We start from the raw sequence: 20,567 nt of genomic DNA, 5'->3' as shown, positions 1-20,567 counted from the left end.
CGGTGAAATATTCACATAAGTGGATGGTCATTCCGGGAACTTGACTAGACGTGACCGGCACAATCGAACCCTTTATGGTCGTCAATGTACACGTGACATCTCCTGATTGGACAATGGTCGTAAACTCATTCGATTTTCTTTGTTTATTGTTAGATTTGCCCATTAGTTGGTGACATTATCATAAGGTGGCAAGGTTTACTAAGGGAACACTAATCAAGCAGCAACTTAGATTAATTGCGACCCACCTTTGTCTATTAAAATTTGAATTGTAATTTTTGAGATGTCATTCAAGACTAGTGATTTGAGTAACATTAGCTCAATGTTTTTACTCCATTATTATCAAGACTCCGAGACCGAAAGGGAAGATGATTCTTCATGCATCGGTGAGCAATTTAAAAAAAGAAACAAAAAGAATAAAAATGAAAAAAGATAATTTGCTACTTTAATATCCGATATAAGCAGCTGTGATGCTGTGAGCAGAAGATTCTATCGTGGATGTCCGGGTCATTTTTCGAACATAGTAAATAGTAAGTTGAAAATCAACATTAATTCATAACACTGATTCCTCTTACGTCTTGTTACTGACAACTAGTACTGAGCTAAATCATAAACACCACAATCCAATTCAATTTCAGCTCAATTGTTGAGTTCGGTTACGGAATAGAGTTTGATTTAATTTGATTTCACGAGATGAAGATAAAATAGTTGGAAAAATTTATTATTAGAATTGATGAAGAAGGTAAAAAAATAATAATTGTGTTGTTGAATGTACAAGTAATGAATAATTTGGATAATTTAACATTAAAAATTAATTGTAATAATAAATAAAAAAGTATGTGAGAGAATTTATTATTAATTAAATTAAATTTAAAAATAAAAAATAATAATTATATTATTAAATAAAAAGATAAAATAAATTTAAATTTAACTCCGTTTCAAACAGAGTAAGCCGCAAACCCTAGTAATGCTTCAAGATGATCTTCAATGTTCTTCATCCAATCAATTCCACCACATGCCCAGATTTAATGTTTATCAATTTTATTAATTCTTTTTTAGTAATTAATTAGAGAAGATTACTACGATGCTGACGTGAAACGCGATTAAGCATGGCCACATGCTGTCACCGTATAAGAAGGCGTGGGACATTACGTGTGGGGTCCACTGTCTCATCGATGATTGGATAGGTGGCTTTGGGTGCTCGTGCACCGGGGTGCAGCCTCCCATCGCCGAGCTTAGTTAGGAGCAGGGCAAGAACCTACTAGACCTTCTAGAAACCGACGGATGATTCAACCCACCTCCCCCGTAACTCTCAGTTCCTTCATTTTCACTCCCCCAATTTCTACTCTCCGTTGCATTCAAGTCCCTGTCGATTGTCAAATCTTAACGCGGCTTTGGCCTCCCCCCCGGTTCGCTCACCTACAAAAAACGAAACCACCCCTCTCTCTCTCTCATCAGTCTGAACTCCAAGATCAGTCCAAATCGGTAGAGAAATTCAAAGAGGGACAAAGAGCAGAAAAATCATAGGAAAATCGGGCATTGACGTATAGTTAAACCGACACGCAATCCCCAAAGACTTCTTCTTCTTCTTCCGCGAAATTACCCCAATCTTCCACCCGACGACCCATTATCTCACAGTCCCGGGCTTTATTTATCCTCCTTGTTCTTCACTATCTCTCAGATCATCTTTCACTTTCCAGTTGTCAAGATTCTTGCTTGCTCTGTTTTTTGTTCGGATTTGAGTTTTAATCTTTCTGGGCCAAGTTGATAAAGGTTATGGAGAACAATCAGCAGTCGTTCTGGCAGTTCAGCGATCAGCTCCGCCTCCACACGGCCAATCTGGCCAATCTCTCCCTCAATGACTCTATCTGGGGCAGCAACCACACCTCCAGCAAGAGGCCCGACCAGCGGACCAATTTCGATGTCAACAGCTACCTCAACAGCAGCAGCAACACCTCCAACAACCCATCAAGTGGGGCTCCGCTGAACGGGCTCGGCTACGGTTGGAGGGTCGAAAAATCCAACCTTGGCAACGATTTCAATGATGGGTTCAGCTACGGGTGGAAGATGAACGGAGTCAACGATGTGAACGGATTCGACGATGGGTGGAAGGTCAACAGTGGGCCGATCGGGTCTCCCTCTCCTCAGCAGAACTTTGCCGTTAATGGAGGGTTCAACAAGGGGCTCTACTCCAAGTCCTATTTCCCCCACAGCAACGATGTCAATCTCAACGTTAAGGGGCACAAGAACAAGGTCGACGATTTCTATGGGGCCAAGGTTGGGAAGAAGAACAGCAATTATAAGAAGAACAACAGTGGTGAGAACAATAACAATGTCGACGACAGGGAGACTAAGGCCGGCACCGACAAGAGGTATAAGACCCTCCCACCGTCAGAATCTCTGCCCAAGAACGAGACTGTTGGCGGGTACATCTTCGTCTGCAACAACGATACCATGGAGGAAAACCTCAAGAGAGAGCTCTTCGGTACGTTCTCAGCCTCTCTCTTTTCTTGTTTCTGTTGTTGGTCCTTGATTTTGTTGAACATGGATTGATCTTGATTGGTGTCATTAGTTTGCTCAAGGTCAAATGAGAGGATTGATGGATTACAGCGAATTAGATCTCTAATATAGGGCTAATTCGGGGAAATGATTTATGTTGATGGATTGCTGTGTCTTATGCTATATTACTGATTGGCATAATACTAGGTAGTTCTGAAGAACTGTTGTGCAGCCTTACCAAAAACACTCTTCCCAAATAAGTAGGATCAAGAAATTGATGCTTCGGAGGCGAAATTTCCATGATCATATTGTTCGGTTGTTTAAAATGAATTCAGTGAATCCGACGTGATGATCCTTGAATTTGGATGATCATATATGCATATAAATTACTTTTATTTTTTGATTTATTTCTTCTTTCCTGCAATGAAACGTTGCCGGTTGTGCCATGCTTATTCAGATCTCAGTTTCTGATTTCTTTGCTTGCTACGGTCGTCAGGTCTACCTCCACGCTACCGCGACTCAGTCAGACAGATAACACCGGGCTTGCCTCTCTTTCTCTACAACTACTCCACTCACCAACTCCATGGAATTTTTGAGGTTAGTTTAATTGTCGATATCTTTGGCCACTTGGTGGGATAATAAAAAAGCCAATAATCTATGGCTGTGAAGGAATTGGAACGGCTCATCTCATGTATACTTTGCAAATGGAACAGTTCATCTGATGCAACAGTCCATGTCCCAGTTGTTGTGTTGCATATTCTCTTGGAATGATTTGCTAAGTCTATTGTTTTATACTTTCCATATAGGCTGCAAGTTTTGGAGGCTCAAACATCGACCCAACAGCCTGGGAGGATAAGAAGTGTCCAGGCGAATCGCGATTTCCTGCGCAGGTATCGTATTCTCATACGAATTATTTCTCATTCTATTCTGCTCCTGAGTTGCCTTTTTTCAAAGTTCTAACCAGTTTTGAATGGACAGGTTCGGGTCATAACCAGGAAAGTCTGCGAGCCCATTGAAGAGGATGCATTCAGGCCAATTCTTCACCATTACGACGGACCCAAATTCCGCCTCGAACTCAGCGTGCCCGAGGTACATTTACTTCGATAATTAAATTGATCAGTTAATATATCTCGTGACGCTTTTACATATACTTTTCGGTGAACAAGCACTGATTTCCTTCTCCTTGGTGTTGTTTTCACAGGCACTGTCTCTGCTGGATATATTTGCTGACCAAGACTCTAACATCACAGGCATACAGACCCCGATTGAGAAGCTCTAAACGACGGAGCTTTCATGGATGAATGCATACAGAAAATTGGCAACCTGAAGTTTTCGTTAAAGTAAATTCGAACTACAGATTAATTAATTACTGAGAAGAAAAGAGATGAGAAGGATGAAGAAGAGATTGTGATTATTTGCTTGTATAATTTGCTTTACTCTATTGAAGAGTAGTACTGTTACAACTGGCTTTGTGCAATGCTGATAATCAGCAAAATAACAAAGAGAGTCGAGAGATCATGACGATGATCTTTAGTTATTATATTACTTCCGAGAGCTTGAATATCTTTTGCGCATACTGAAAACAAGCAACATTAATAGGCTGATCATAATTGAACATGCCGAGGCTTTAATCGGGGTCTATAAATTCTAGACCTTCGCCTGTCTTGGATGCTTATTTTACAGCGGAATTGGCCAGTTATACATTAAGATTATGAATCTGCTCTAAAGGAGAGACTACTCCAATTTGCTCATAAACAAATCGATTCTTATAGTGGTCGGTATCTTTTACGTGCCGAATGTATCTTACTTGAAGAACCGAAAGCGTGATCTCAGCAAGTTTTTTTTGGGTTTTTGTAGCAAATTGTGGAGTATCTTTATCAGTACTTGAGCAGCTGGGCTTGGATTGGACTCGAAGGTCCCTAGCTTATAAGCTGTTTTGCTCTCTCTTGCTTGAAGAAATGTGCAAGCAAAGAGAGATTTTTTGCTTGGCCAAGGGTTTAAAAAAAAAACAAAGGAAAAAAGTGGGATTGATTTATTTTAAGTGTATATATCTATATATATAATAACAATATATATTGCCAACAGATATTAATTTTGTATTGAATATCGGGGAAATTAGTTGGCCGGTCCACGCCTGCCATTGTCAATATGTGTTAAAGACTTGGGAGAGAGTTTTTTTCTTTTTCATTAATCTTAGCAATGGCTGGTTAGAAAAATATGGGCCGTCGAACATTTCAGACACATGGGATGGAACCACCAAATCTGTTCAATTGGGTAGATTGTTATTTCATACATTATATTATAATATGTATTGTGAACTTATCATTTGGTCTCGTGTCGTGGTTGGGCATATCTCCAATCCAGATATTCAAACCCTTTATTTTATTTTATGTTTTGAACTCCAGTCCTTCCTCCCTTGGCATTGAAAAATGATTAATCAAAGCATTCGTGGGTTTGATCAATTCCAGTTGTCGGCTGTGGTCACCTAGCCGGTGACTAGAATATTGCTATGGGCCCTTTCAACATGAGCTAATGGATTATGCATGTATTAATAGGTAATACATATATATATATATATATATATATATATAATACGCGAGGAATTCATCTTTCTCGAAGTTGATTTTTGGTCCTTTAATCGGAAAAATCAAATTCTTATGTTTGAATTCGTTTGTGTTTAAATTGAAATAGTGCTCACAGTTTAACTTCGATGAATTAAATTTTAAAAAATATATAAAAGCAAAAGAAAATAAGTAGGGAAGATTTAAAGTGCAATCAATAGCGGATCCAAGACTCGAGAATCAGTGGGTGTAGATGATACCTTGTAATATAATATCTAAATAATATATAATTTCATATTAAGCTATAAAAATAACAATGAGTAAATTTCTTTTTTAATATTTTATACGTCAATATATGTGTATACTATTATCAATATTGTTAGATACATTTTTTAAAAATAAGTAATTAATTCAATAATTATTCGAGTATAAATTTATCGTATGAGTCTGTAATATCTTCTTCATATTCCTATATAAACAATCATCTCCACAACTGGTGAGAGGTAAATGGAAGAAAAAGAAAATTTGAAGATATTATCCAGTTTAAATATGAGATGCTTTCAATATTATGAATGAAGATATAACCTTAAGAAAGGAGGAGTGTGACGATTAGATTTGAGTGGAGTGAAACATAATATAAGACAAAAGCGAGATTTTAAGATTTAAAAATGTTTCAGAGTTTAGATATTTGTTTTCTTACTTGTCTAGTAAGAGAGAGCATGGGAGGAAATGAAAGACAATATAAGGAAAAAAATTTATTTGAGCAATAATTTTTATATGTGACCTCAAAATTTTACTTTTTCCACAATTGAGAGGGTGATAAAAGCTGTGTCAAAATTAAATCTTTATTTTCCACAATGTTTAATTGATGTATCCTGAAAATTTGAGTCAAATTATGAAATAATTGCAATTTTTAAACCCATGTCTTTAATTTTCAAAAATTCAAGTGGAGTCAAATGACTCCACTAGAAAAAGCACAACAGATTTGCCCAACATCAAGCATACAAAGTAAATTACCAAAAATTATTGTAAAATAGCTAAATAACAAATAAATTATACACATATATATATATATACAACTCGAGTAAGTTATATATATTTTTAAAAATTAATTAGGGTAAATTTCTTATATTTTGAGTAAATTACTTACAATCGAAGTAAATTATACTAATTTCCAAGAGTGTCTATTTACATACTCAGCAAAAAATAGCATCGATTTACATTGTTAATAAATTACATGAATTTTGAGGGACGAAAAAACATTTACGAAATGGATAGAATCATTGGGCCCTCAAAGGCCCATAACTCTTGCCTGAGCATTTGACAGCCCACTTTGTTGGGCTGGGTCCTTAATTTTATATCTCTTGCTTCCAATCATCTACCATTTATGCATCTGGTATGACAAATCCTTCCATTCTCCATGTCTTCCTTTCAACCGGAGTTCCCAAGTTACAAACCCAAAATTAACATGAAAGGGCGGGAGAAAACTTTAATCGATAGGAAAGGAAGAAATAGATATGTGGTCCTGATAATCGAGAAAACAAGAAGTGTTTGCATTGATCATCTGATACGCCCATATTTCTAAACGATCTATGAGTATTATTATATAACTGAAAACAAGTATCTTCTGTCATATGTTCATTTCCCTACTCTTCAATCTATTCAACCTTCTACTTGAAAAATTCAACCTAAATCCAAAAGTCTATTCACAATGGGAGAACACAACGAGGCCCACTGGGCTGCGGCCCAAATTGAAAATCTCCACTACAGTTGACTTTATTTGACTGAGATTCAAAGACAGGCGGGGCAATGGACCAAGCCGTTCTCGTTACCGAAGCCGCATCTCTCCTTGCTATCCCCGACCACCACCTTGAAGCTCCCCCCTGCAGTCCAAGCACGGCACGAATCGGCCCTGCCGCACCCCTCGCACGTTTGCCTCCCGACCCCGTTCTCAATGCCTGCCATCCCCAGCATCCTCTCGAACTGCCCTGTCTTACTAAGCTCACCAGCTCGTCCACCCCACCGAGGTGCCTTCCTTTCAAAAACACCTGACAAGATCATGCACTATATATCATGGTCAGGAGCAATAACCGAAACGATGGTCTCAACCGTGTTAGAATGAACATCCCATCAAGTTCGATTATAACGGACAATAAATCAATTGATGTCTGCCAAGCTCTTGAAGAATATACTAGTAGTTCAATCATGTCATCTGTTAAGTATATTAATCTCACATTGAAAAAATGAATCAAAATTCATTGGTCTATATGAAACTTGGTTATCAACACTTATCAGCTTGAGCTTTTAAGTGGAAATAGACCCAAGTCCGTATGAGCTCAATGAAAATTCAATATTGTTGAGAATACAAGCTTATCTGATATTTGGATCTAACAACCTATCAACTTAAACTTTTAAGCCTCATCTTAGTCCGGTCCAAGTATTTTTGAGGGCGGGTATTCAAGTTCACGTGGTACGTGTAGGTGAAGTATCAAAGTTACACATTGCCATATGAGGGCGGGTGTTGAGACATATTGTCTCACATGGAAAAATTAAAGACAAAACCGCGAGTTTATAAGAGATTAGGTACTACAATCTATTGGCTTGAGTTTTTGGGTTGGAGATGGGTCCAATAGCATATAAACTCACTGAATTTTCACACCATCTAATTAATCGAACCAACTGATCCGCATCACGTCAATTTACTCATTCACTGCTATTGTTTATGAAATGGCATGGATCGAAACATGAATGCAGTGAATTAACATGGACCATAAAGCCTAAGCTGCCTAACCTGGGGCACGGTCGCTCCCTCCCCAAGTAGTTCCTTGAGCTCGTCTGGAACTCACCGTGCAGGGCCTTGTCCCGCTCATCAAGCACCACCCGGTGGCTTTCAAGAATGGACCTCGCCTTGTTGCAGTCCTCATACGTGCAACGAACCCCATGCAGCGTGGTCGTAAAGAAAGAAATTACTAGTAATTAATTCAATAATTATTCGAGTATAAATTTATCATCTGTGCCAGTAATATCTTCTTCATATTCTGATATAAGCAATAATCTCCACAATAGCATGTTATATGAGGTAAATGGAGGGGCAAAAAAAACTTGAAAATATTTATAGCTAAGATGAGATGCTTTCATATTTATGAATGAAGAGAAGAACTCAACAAAGCAGAAGGGTGACCATTAGATTTGAGTTAAGTGAAACATAATATAAGACAAAAGCGAGTTTTTAATATTTAAAAATGTTTCGAAGAGTTTAGTGCTGCGTTTGGTTTCATAGTAGGATTTTAAAATCAGATTTTGATTTTGAAAAAGAATGGTATAAATGGGGCTCACCCTTTGACTTTGTATGAATTATGTTGTTTTGTTGTGGAAAAAAGTGGTATAAATGGAGCCCACTCTTTGACTTTGTATGAGTTATTTTATTTTGTAGTTGGTAGAGTTAAGTTAGAATTGTGATTTTAAAATTATACTCACAAACCAAACAATGTTTTCTAACTTTTGTTTTGTTTTCTAACTTTCTAGTAAGAGAGAACGTGGACGGAGATAGAAGAACATATAAGGGAAAAAAAAAGGAGGGTAAAAGATTCAAGTCTCAAAATATCATTGAGTAATAATTTTACATGTGACCTCTAACTTTTACCTTTTTTTGACAACTGAGAGAGAGAGAGGGCGGAGTCAAAATCTATCTATATATAACTAAAATTTACTTGAGTGCATAATAAATGAGATTGAATACATAATAAATGCTTAAAAGAAAAATTAAATAATATGAAAAGAGAAAAGTAAAAAACAAAGATAATAATTAATTTTTTTAATAAATGGAATTAATGTATTTAAATCTCATACTCACTATGTTATAATTAAAAGAAAATTTAAAACAAAGAATTATAATTAAAAATATTTAATAAATGCAATTGAATATACCTAAAACTTTTATTAAATACAATTTAGTGAAATTTTTTGTTGTAATTTCTTAATTATATATAAGTGATAAATATATATAAACAATTAACTTAAAATGATATTATAAAAATTGAGCGTAGTTTATAGAAATTGATATAAAAAATTTGATATTCTTACGAAAATTAATGAAGTATATATATAACTTATCATAAAAATAAAACATATATATGTACAAGTATATTGAAAAATAAAATTTAATGTGATCAATTAAGAATCATGAATCATAGAAATGATTACCTTTTAATAAATTCTAAAACAATAAAAATATATAAAAAGTATATATAAAAAATAACACACATATATAAATATATATATATATATATATAGACATATATATAGTGTCTCATTATATAGAACAATAACAATCCTTACCCATGAAGAAAGATTATATAAATTGAAAAAAATGATATGATATTAAATAATAACAATCTTTATCTATAAGGAAAATTCCATAAATTAGAAAAGAATAAAAATATATAAAATAATATAATTATATGTAATAAAAACTTAAATTGTTAAAGAAATTAAATAAATTTACAAGACATAATAAGAATGTGGATTATAAAATTATTTTTGAAAATTAATTGTTGAGAAACTTTTATTTTTAATAATAATAATAATAAAATTAATATCTTAAACTGTAATAATTATTATTTGTACAAAATATAAATATATAAACACAAAACCCATGCAATGCAAGGGATGAACACTAGTATATAGATAATATTTACTTATATATCTAATTTTGATTAAATTTAATTTAAAAATAAAAAATTTAGAAAAAAAATGCTTAAATTAATTTATCCAAGTATTTTTGCCATCAATCTGGAAAATTTTATTTGTAAAAAATTAATTTCCAAGTGATAGGTTAACTGTACAATGCTACAATCTATAAAATAACTAAAACCTATTAGTACAAAATTCAATATATTATTAGACTATTGCAATATAAATCTCCTATGACTTTAAAATTATATTGAAAAACTTATTATGACAAATAAAATTTATATTATATATAACAAATTAATATTTATGTGCATAAAATGACGACATAATTACTTGTACTTTGGATATGCATAGTTTATGAAAAATAATTTATTCAAAATGAAACTATATTTAATTTTGAAAAACATAAAATTCTCCATGGAAAAAACAATTATAAGTTTACTTCTAAAGGAAAAAATCTAATAAATCTTTGTAGTGCACGGGTAAAAAAAAACTAGTATATAACTAAAATTCACTTGGCTGCATAATAAATGAGATTGAGTGCATAATAAATGTTTTAAAGAAAATTTAAAAATATAATAAATAATATTTTTTAATAAATGCAATTAATGTATCTGAATCTCCTATTCACTATATATAATAATTGAAAGAAAAATTAAAAAATATGGAAAAAAAATAAAAAGAATAATAATTAAAAATATTTAATAAATGCAAATAAATGTACATAAATATCTTACTAAATACAATTAAGGGGAAATTTTTGTTGTAATTTTTTTAATTATATATATGTGATAAATGTATATAAATAATTAACTTAATGTGACATTATGAAAATTGAGTCTAGCTTATTGAAACGGTATTAAGCATATCTTTGTGTACTGGGCTAAAAATATTTTTTAGGGGAATGTCCCGCTCTTCAGTTGTTATGGTGTAATCGGTTTTTGAAAATATTTGTTGGAATTTTGAGTTTTTATAAATCTGTTTTAAGGTGGGACCCGATATTGCTTACTAGCAATTCTGATCTAATTGCTAACCTCAGCACCCGAGAGCGTCCGCCCACTGCTTCGACACGTGGATCATTACTGGACAAAAAACCTTTCAGCACACAGGCTATGCCCCACATTCAGCGCAATTTCCGGAAGCGTCCCACCACTACTCCAGTGGTACCATAACGGACAAAAAACCTTTCGGCGAGCGTGCCCGACCTAAAGCAGCAATCTGTCACTATTTGCGACAAAAAAGGCACGTAGCTACAGTTTTTTTCCACTGAGCTCGACAGTACCCCGCATGTGAGTGCACAGTCCAAGGCTGCACATCGACAAGGCATCTCTCATCGCCTATAAGAGGGGTCTTCCTCCAGCATCAGAGGGAGGACCTCATCCGCCACAATAATCTTTTCTTTCTTTCTTTCTTTCTTTCTTCTTCTCATATGTAAACATCCGGCACCAAAACCCGGATCCTCCAACCTCCCATTCTGTGTATAAGTTCCAGTGTAAGCATGGGTTGAGTTCTTTCAGACTCTTCCCCTTTTCTTTTCTTCTCTCATGTTTTCTTTGGTTTTCATAATCCTCATGTACTCCCTTCAGCCCATTATGGGCTAAGTTTCTGAATAAATCTTCCATGTTGATCATCTATTTATGTTGATATTCCCTTATATCATATTTTTGTTCTTTCAGTACTCTATGGTTATCCCCCAATCGACAGATCTTGGGTAGAAATGGTATCAATTCCCCTAAAAAATTGAGTCTAGCTTATTGAAATGGTATCAAAATTGTTTTAGGAAAATTTATTAAGCATATATATATATATATATATATATATATATATATCATAAAAGCAAAACATATATATGTACTAACATATTGAAAAGTAATATTTAATGCGTTAAAAATAAGAATAATGAATCATAAAAATGATTACCTTTTAATAAATTCTAAAATAATAAGAAATAAAAAAAATAAAGAATAGAGTTAATATGCATATATATAAATATATATATATATATAATGTCTCATTATATAGAACAATAAGAATCCTTATGCACAAAGGAAGATTATATAAATTGAAAAAATGATATTATATAGAATAATAGCAATCTTTATCCAGAAGAAAGATTCCATGAATTTGAAAATAATGTAAAAGAATAAAATATATAAAATTATATAATTATATATAATACAAACTAAAATTGTGAAAGAAATTAAATAAATTTACAATAAGAACCTTGATTATAAAATTATAATTGAACTATTCAAAAGCATTCGTGCAGCTTTATTGAAATTTATTTTTGAAAATTAATTGTTGAGAAATTTTATTTTCAATAATAATAATAATAATAATAGTACTAATAAGTAAATTAATATCATAAATTGTAATAATTATTATTCCTACAAAATATAAATATATGAACATAAACCCATGCAATGCACGGGATTGAATACTAATTAAATTTTATTTTAGAAAATTTTTAATAGGTATATGTTGAAAATTTGAGTCAGGTTAAAAAATAATCTCAATTTTTAATGCCTTGTCTATAATATTCAAATATTCAAGTGGGCTCAAATGACCTCACTGGAAAAGGCACAGATCGGGTCAACATCATGTATATAAAGTAAATTAGATAAGAATCCACGCATTACGCAGGAAAGATTTTTAATTTTTTTTAAAAAAATCAAAATAAGTGATCACAACGCTTTCGAAGAACAAAATTTTTTCAAACCAACAACACAACAGGAGCAAAGCAACTATCTAAATGTTCAATGATCAGCAATGTCAATTAATAGCAGTTAAAGGCGATTGCAATAGCATATAAAAATAATCAAATACTAATTTGATGGAAATCACCCTATGAATAAATTTGATGGAAGTAAAGAGAAAATCTTATCCATACTTGTGAAACGACAAAATTGATAGAAACTATGGTATGGTGCTGCATAAATATGCACAAAGTATACAACTATATATATATATATATATTACATCTATCAAGTTCGGAAATGTCATAGAAATTATTTCCTTAATAAATAAATAAGCAAATTTCCGTTCTATCCTTTAAAATATTCTACTACCATTATACTTAGATATCCTACCGTACATATACCAACAAAAAGTATATATTATATATTCTGCTTTATATATTGAAACGGCATATATATGCGTGCATCTTGGATGATGCTTTCAATATTCACTATACGTTGAATTTCCTATTAAATTTCCACGACATCTATAATATCCACTATGTATTGAATTTCCTATCCCATCATATATTTCATTATATCACTCTATAAATAGTTACTGATATAGAAGTTACACGTTTCTTTAATATAAAATATAAATATTTTCTTATATATAAATGATGATATGGCAACACAATGGAGCTCTATTTTATACTTTTATTTTGTGGCGGCATAAAAATTCATCTCGGAACTTTGTTATTATATATATATAGATATAGATATATAGATTATTAAAAAATATAGTAAAATAGCTAAATAACAACTAAATTTAAATTATACATAGAGAGAGAGTAAGTTATATATATATATTTCAAAATTTTTCTGAATAAATTACTTAGATTTCTAGCAAATTAATTTCAATTAAAGTAAATTATACTAATTTTTAAGAGTGTCTATTTACATTGTTAATAAATTCCTAGGAAGAAGTATTTACAAAAATGCGTGGAATCATTGGGCCCTCATGGACCCATAGCTCGTGGGTGAGCATTTGACAGCATTCGAGAAAACAAGAAGTGTATTGCATTGATCAACTGCATTCCCACATTTGCAAATGATTTAAAAGTATTATTATATAACTGAAAACAAGTATTTTCTGTCATAGGTTCATTTTCCTAACTTTCAATCTCTTCTTCAACCTTGTACTTGAAGAACTCAATCTAAATCCAAAAGTCTATACACAATGGGAGAACACAAGGAGGCCCACTGGGCCTTCGCGGCCCAAATTGAAAATCACCACTCCAGTTGACTTTATTTGACTGAAATCAGAGACAAGCGGGGCAATGGACCAAGCCGTTCTCGTTACAGGACCCGCACCTCTCTTTGCTTCCCCCGACCACCACCTTGCAGCTCCCCCCGCAATCCAAGCAGGGCACGAATCGGGCCCCGCCGCACCCCTCGCACGCTTGCCTCCCGACCCCTTTCTCAATACCTGCCATCCCCAGCATCCTCCCAAACCGCCCCGTCTCATTAAGCTCCACCAGCTCGTCCACCCCGCCGAGGTGCCTTCCTTTCACAAACACCTGACAAGATCATGCACAATCATGGTCAGGAGCACTATCCGAAATGACGGTCTCAATCGTGTTGGAGTGAACGTCCCGTCAAGTCCGATTATAACGGACAGTTACTCAATTCATAACTAATGTAATATGGCCAAGTTCTTTCAAGTACACTAGTAGTTCAACCAAGCCATCTAATTAACCGGAGCAATCGATTAGCGTCACGTCAATCTTTACTCATTCGCTGCTATTGTGTATGAAATGGCATGGACCGAAACATGAACGTAACGAATTGACATGCAGCATTGAGCCTAACCTGGGGCACAGTCGCTGCCTCCCCAAATAGTTCCTTGAGCTCGGTCCGGAACTCGCCGTGCAGGGCCACGTCCCGCTCATCAAACACCACCCGGTGGCTTTCAAGAATCGACCTCGCCTTGTTGCAGTCCTCATACGTGCGGCGAACCCCGTGCAGCGTGGTCGTATAGATGACCAGAGAATCCTCGCCTCGCGGCGGGCACTTCTCCGGGAACACGCTGAACGGATCCCGCTTGCTCATCATCAGCCTGTCGTAGGCGGCCAGCTTACCTTCCTTCTCCCTTTCCTCCCGGTCCCTCTGGATGAAGATGTTCTCCTTCACGGACCTGAACCCTCCGCTCGTCTCCCTCCTCGACTCGGCTTTCGGCTCGGCCTTCGGCCCAGTACGCAACGACTCGGTCTTCCTCAATTCTTTGGCCGGCTTCGGAGCCAACTTAGCATCGAGTTCCTCGAGGGTGTGGAAGGAGAAGTTCTTGCGCGGGGGCGGCTCCTGGGAATCATCTTTGTCAGCGCCTGGAGCCGGCGGTGAAGTCGCTTTCGGCTTCTCCTGCGGGGCGGTGACGGCGGGCTTGAGGTCCTCGAGGGCCTTGCTGACCTCGACCCAGGTGGAGTGGGGGGCGTCATCGGCGGCTTCGAGCTTCTTAAGCTTGTCGAGGATCGTGGCTGGCAGCTGAGCGGGCTTCTCCGGCGGGGTCGAGGGAGGCTGGTCCTCCTGCTCCGGCTGGGGTTTGTCCACGACAACCCAAGGCTCCTTGACGGAGTTGATGTCGAAGACGGCGAAGCTGGACAGCGGCGGGCTGTAGACGTCAGCCTTGACGGCGGTGCTCTTGGACGATGCACAGCCCATGGTCAGTTACTTCTTGCTGCTGCTTAAACAGAGAACAGGAATTAGTGTATGAATGTCGTCGGAATGGAGAGAGAATTGAAGGGGACGTGTAATGGGTGGAGGTGGTGGTGGCGGGGGTTTATCTGAAATGAGGAGGAGCTTGTGGTGGTCTGAGGGCTGCGAGGTGGGCCGCAGAAGATAAACAAGTGGTGGCGATAAGCCCAAATCGGCTCTGCTCGCGTAGGACACGACAACGATTAAGACAGTATTAATTGCAGGCCACATTTAGGAAATATATGATCTTTGTGGATCGTGGCTCTCTTTGGTGCGATTTCGTGATCTCACTGATAAATCATCTTGACCGCCCGAGCGCTCGAGTATACGTGGCCTCAAATTCATTGGTCAGGTCTCACGCTATGTGTATAAAAACTCGTACCGAAAATCTGACATATTAGAATCATCTCGACCCTGATTCGCTTACGATTTATTCTAACAGTCACCAGATTCTTGGCGTCCTCGTACTCGTTGCTTAGTTCGAGGGTAAACCGCCACAAAGAAAATGGTATCTGATTCAGTCCCATGTATCGAATAGGACATAGCATCGAAAATGCGAAACCGCGATGCGTGTAACTTTTCCAGATAAGCAATATCTCAAGAACAGTTGGAATGAGTAATTACAATGCGAATCCCGTCGAAGGTTATTAAGGTTACTGTGCTTTCAATGATATCCTGATAATACAAGCTGGGTCAATGCTCCATAATTTTGTGTTCCTCTCATGTTCGAATTGTCACAGCATCCATAATGGAAAACCTCGGTCCTCTTTCGAGGTTTGTCTTCCTCCCACGAACAACCTCATGGATGGAGACCTTTTCAAACATTACCTCTTGAATCTCCTGGGATCACGCGTTTTCTTGCTGCACAAGTCACGATATGTCACCTAGTTATAATAGCTGCATGAAGCACAATCAAGCGCCCAAACCCATATAGAGTTTCCATGAACAAAGACTCGCGGTAACACGTAATGAGGTTCTCAAATCTAGAACAGTTCCTACTTTGCTATCAGAATAAGACATAGCAAAGACTAAATAGTAAGTGTGTTTACAAAGCAGATTCAGCAGCCTTCTGCTGTTCTACGGGCAAAAGCATGATCCACCTTGCCCCGTTGCAAAGCAAGAGGAATATGAGTACCTAACTCCAGGTATCGGTATTGGTATTCTTTATATTGTTCCATCTCATTCCTATGGAATTCCTCGAACTTGGAAAGAAGTGAAGAATTACATTCGCTGCAAATCTTTTGATGCACTTTGAACACCCATATGCATGCAAATTCATCTAAGACAGCATAGGAATTAGTATCGTTAAGGAAAGGAATAACTAGAGAATGCATTCACTGTCGAATCTTTCGATGAACTTCGGACAATCATTTGCCTTCGAGGGACATTCTAAGACCTCCTATGATAATTGATAACAATTCAATTCATCTAACACTAACACAGCAACAAAGTCAGGATGTGACAACCAAAGACAGGAAAGCGTACCTCGGCTCAGATTCATCGTCACTGTCTGCATAAGTTGCAGCAGGCCCTCCTCTTCCGGAGGCAACCTCATCCATGCTTTGGCCACGTCGAAAGTACCTACCACCAGAAGCTATGAAGCCTGGGCAAGGCCTGTAAGCTTTGATGGGCCACCAACCGAAGCCAGGGACCGTTGCAATGCCGCCTTGGATCCTTCCCTCCCCATTGCATCCCCTCTCGATTTCCTCTCTCCCGCAGGCCTTACAACCACTGCCACGATATCACTAATAAGCTAGTTGAGAAGGATCCTCCAATATTTGTCGACTCACCAATAACTAAAGATGTTTTGACAAATTTATTTAAAGCTCGTGTTCCCCTTACGCGTGCTTTACTTAGATCAATTAGGTCCATCATATTTGACAAATATGAAGCTTGGATTAGGCTCCTGTGCAACAGCATGTGAACCGCACTAAGCACAATTACAGCCAAGAATCAAGTCCGATAAAACTGAAGAACTCTTAACATCCTAAATCATACATGTGCAGGAGCTGCGGACAATACGATGGATTCTCTCGCCCTTGTCCACGACTCGTTGGATTCATGTATCGCAATTGATTGCTGTCCGGCAAAATTTTGGCAAGTTAGGACGCGACTTGACATTTATTTGGACAACATAAGAATGTGCCTGCCAATGCCGCTGTTGTCGGAGGGCCGTTACTGCTCGCCACAGAGCTCTGCACTCAGTGTGCTGGAGCAGGACCATGAACGACCGCCATTAACGATTGTCTTTGGTTCAGAACATGATAAACGAGTCACGCAAGCGATAGCTTCTATCATTTCTATTGACTTAATTCCTTAAATTCTGATTTGAGCAGTAAAATGATAGAGGGCGAGAGGGAATACCGGAAAGGGACATCGTCGCTGGTTTCGATGGGGGGGTCGGATTGGGCAGGAGGAGGAAGACCGTCCTCTACTACGGGAGTGGAAGTGGAAGAAGAACAGAGAGGGGCGCTGAGCTTCGACGATGGGAACCTGATGAGGTTTGAAGGGCCATTGAACGGAGAAGGAGAGAGATGGAGCTGAGGCTGAGAGAGTGAGTGGTAGGAAGGTGACAGAGCTGCGAAAAGAGAAGATATCGCCATTCTTCTCTTCTCCCCTTTCCCTCTCCTCTCTCTCACTCGCTCCCGCTTCCGTCTCTTCGATTACAGTGAGAGAGAGAGAGGGAGAGAAGATGATGACCATAAATTTCAACCCCCCCCCCCCCCCCCCCAAAAAAAAAAAGATTTCTGAATAATAATTTGAGCAATTTATTTGAGCCTCTGCTTATCAGAAATATCTGCTTCTTCTTTTTTTTTTTTTTTCCTTTTTGCTGAAGGGATAAATTTATTAGAAGTGTCTTCTTGATGAGATTAGGAAGATCATTCAACTGTTTTTCCATTGGTTGCACGTAAAAGATTGATTCGCATCAAAATGGCATAAACTGCGCTTATTAGTGGCGGTTCACGAGAATTGGTAACATAAAGTAAATATGCGATTTTTTATATATATATCTAAAAAAATTAACCTGAAATTTTATTTTGAATTTAAATTTCAAGTTTTAAGACGAAAAGCAACAAATAAATTTTTATAAGCGATTTATTTTAGTGATTTTTTTAATGTAAATTTATTACTACAAACTTTCTCAATTGAAATAATATATATATTTTTTGCCTGAATCGGCAAAAAGAATAAGAGGAAAAATGATTGAGAAAAAGATGAAAAGGGAAGTCTAGTAATTCAGTAAAAAACGAAGGATGAGTAGGATAATAAATTTTAATTTAATTTAACATGATAAAGAATAGACAAATTCGGGTAGAATAGAAAAAGATGGAAATGTTGAATCATACGAATGACTCAGAAAGAGAATAATAAGGAATTGAGAGAAAAGGGATCAATGCATTTGGGAGGTTGAATGAGAGAAATACAGATTATGTGAAACTATTGGCAATTAATACAAATGAGCGAAATAGATTTACTAAGAATACTTTTGGACAAATAAGTTTATTAGAAATTAAGTTAGGAAAATTATCGTTAGGGATCTTAATCTATTATGGATAAGTACAATGATTATGTATATATAGTTTGAACATAATATAACTTTTGATAATAGAGCCTAAAATTTAGAGGTCTCAAGCAAAGGCTTTAAAGCATGTACAATGGGAGTTCCCCTTTAGGCCCCCACTAAGGGCTCACATGATGTCACATAAACGCCACGTTACTTGAAGAAGGACCAGCAGAAAAAAGGGATCGGATACTCCAATGGTCAATCCCCATTTGAGTCCTTATTGTGGTCTCATACTTTTTATTTTAAAAAAATTAAAAAGAAAAAGAAAAGAAAGGCAATTATGTAGCCCATTGCATTCTACGTAATAGGAACAGCAGGGCCACGCAAACGAAAGAGTCAATAAGAATATATATATATATAAAGCTGATGTTGCAATTGAGCAGCAGCAAGGACTACCATGTGACGACCCTTATTTTGATGGAGGAAGAGGGACTCGTCCCAGTTAAGTGAGACACATGCCTCTTCAGCTCCCATCCCCAATGGGAACGAGGCTCAGGGCCGGTTCCTCTTGGTACCATGTGGGCGACAAGGATAGGGCGGGGCTGCCATTGGAGATGGTTTTAGAGAAAATCCAGTAATTGCAAAATTAGGTGATGATGATGCCATGTGGCGGTATAGGCACTACCACTAGACTTGCTCCAGTGTGGTGGCATTGCCCTTAGCAGTGTTAAGGGGAGTGCTTCTTGCCTGGCACTCCCAAGGATTATCGAGCCAATTGGGGCAGGCCGCGTGGACTGCTGGGGTCCACGTGACTTGCCCTCTTTACTTTTTATTTTTTTAAAATTTAGAAATGAGAGAGAGAATGAGAAAGGAAGAGGAAAGAAAAGTAGTGGGCCCAAACCAAGAGAGAAAGAAAGAGATAGGGAAAAATATTAAAGTAGTGGACCTAATGTGGTGCCAATCATTAGAATGATTTTTTATGGTAAGTGGTAGTGTCTTACTTTTTTGATGTGACGCCAATGTGACACGGGATCCAACTAGGCACTCTATTGAGTGTCACCCATTGGACTTGCTCTTGAAGGCTTACCTTTGAGTAGGCGCTGATCATGTTAACAACGTACAAGATCTACTATATTAGGAGTAGACGTGTATGGGTATAGTCCAAATCTAGACATGACAAATGACATGAGTTTACCATCAGTTTAGTCCTATTTTGTAGCCAATCTGATCCTTGAATCATGATTTTGTCTATCAATTTAGGCCAGCCTTTGAATGACGTGACTGAAATCTAACGTGGATGCGCACGTGGACTTACATAGTCAAAATAATATAAAATAACTTAAATGACGTCGTTTTAGGCTATTTAATATTTAAAAATAAAATAAAATAATAAAGAATTTTTTTTAAAAAAGGAACTAGCTGGACAGAGTCTCCACTCTAGCTTTCCCACCGCTGTTGAAGGAGAAGGAACAGAGGGTGGGGGAGCTCGCTTGGGGGCTCCCCACTGACGACCTCCCTCACTGGAGAGATTACCGGTGGGGGAGCCCCTACTCGAGCACTCCCCGTTTCTTAATCTTTGTTTTTTTTTTAAAAAAAAATTGTTATTGAATCGCCTAAAACGATTTCGTTTTGATCCTTGAATCATGATTTTGTCTACCAATTTAGTTCAGTCGTTAAAAGACGTTACTGAAATCTAACGTGGATGCACATGTGGACTTACATAGTCAATAATAATATAAAATAACTTAAATAACGTCATTTTAGGCGATTCAATATTTAAAAATATAAATTAAAAAATTAAAAAAATGAAAGAACTAGCTGAACAGAAAGTCCTTACGTGAGCTTTCCCACCCGCTGTTCATTCTCCCTTTGAAGGAGAAGGAACAA

General features: G+C 36.8%; 3 protein-coding genes across 4 annotated transcripts; 1 reads left to right on the top strand and 2 right to left on the bottom strand.

Moving 5' to 3' along the window:
- The first annotated feature begins 1,462 nt into the window (after nt 1-1,462).
- Nucleotides 1,463-4,057, top strand: LOC116215674 (B2 protein). Its single transcript, XM_031551485.1, has 5 exons — nt 1,463-2,482; nt 2,993-3,093; nt 3,303-3,386; nt 3,475-3,585; nt 3,698-4,057. The coding sequence occupies exons 1-5, from the start codon at nt 1,774-1,776 to the stop codon at nt 3,773-3,775; spliced, it is 1,083 nt and encodes a 360-aa protein (XP_031407345.1). The 5' UTR covers nt 1,463-1,773; the 3' UTR covers nt 3,776-4,057.
- A 9,430-nt stretch (nt 4,058-13,487) lies between these two features.
- Nucleotides 13,488-15,486, bottom strand: LOC116192152. Its single transcript, XM_031520609.1, has 2 exons — nt 14,297-15,486; nt 13,488-14,004 (listed from the first exon to the last, which is right to left on the bottom strand). Exons 1-2 carry the CDS (start codon nt 15,140-15,142, stop codon nt 13,747-13,749), a joined length of 1,104 nt encoding a protein of 367 aa, XP_031376469.1. The 5' UTR covers nt 15,143-15,486; the 3' UTR covers nt 13,488-13,746.
- A 241-nt stretch (nt 15,487-15,727) lies between these two features.
- Nucleotides 15,728-17,892, bottom strand: LOC116192153. 2 transcript variants are annotated; one of them, XM_031520610.1, is made up of 3 exons: nt 17,540-17,892; nt 16,661-16,906; nt 15,728-16,036 (listed from the first exon to the last, which is right to left on the bottom strand). In XM_031520610.1, the coding sequence occupies exons 1-3, from the start codon at nt 17,776-17,778 to the stop codon at nt 16,000-16,002; spliced, it is 522 nt and encodes a 173-aa protein (XP_031376470.1). In that variant the 5' UTR covers nt 17,779-17,892; the 3' UTR covers nt 15,728-15,999. The 2 variants fall into 2 exon arrangements, with proteins under 2 accessions (XP_031376470.1, XP_031376471.1); XM_031520611.1 differs by lacking the exon at nt 15,728-16,036 and adding an exon at nt 16,080-16,454.
- Nucleotides 17,893-20,567: the final 2,675 nt, after the last annotated feature.

This window comes from Punica granatum, chromosome 1, assembly GCF_007655135.1.
Source record: "Punica granatum isolate Tunisia-2019 chromosome 1, ASM765513v2, whole genome shotgun sequence".
Taxonomy (NCBI): Eukaryota; Viridiplantae; Streptophyta; class Magnoliopsida; order Myrtales; family Lythraceae; genus Punica; species Punica granatum.
This window is presented reverse-complemented; position numbering and strand designations above follow the sequence as displayed.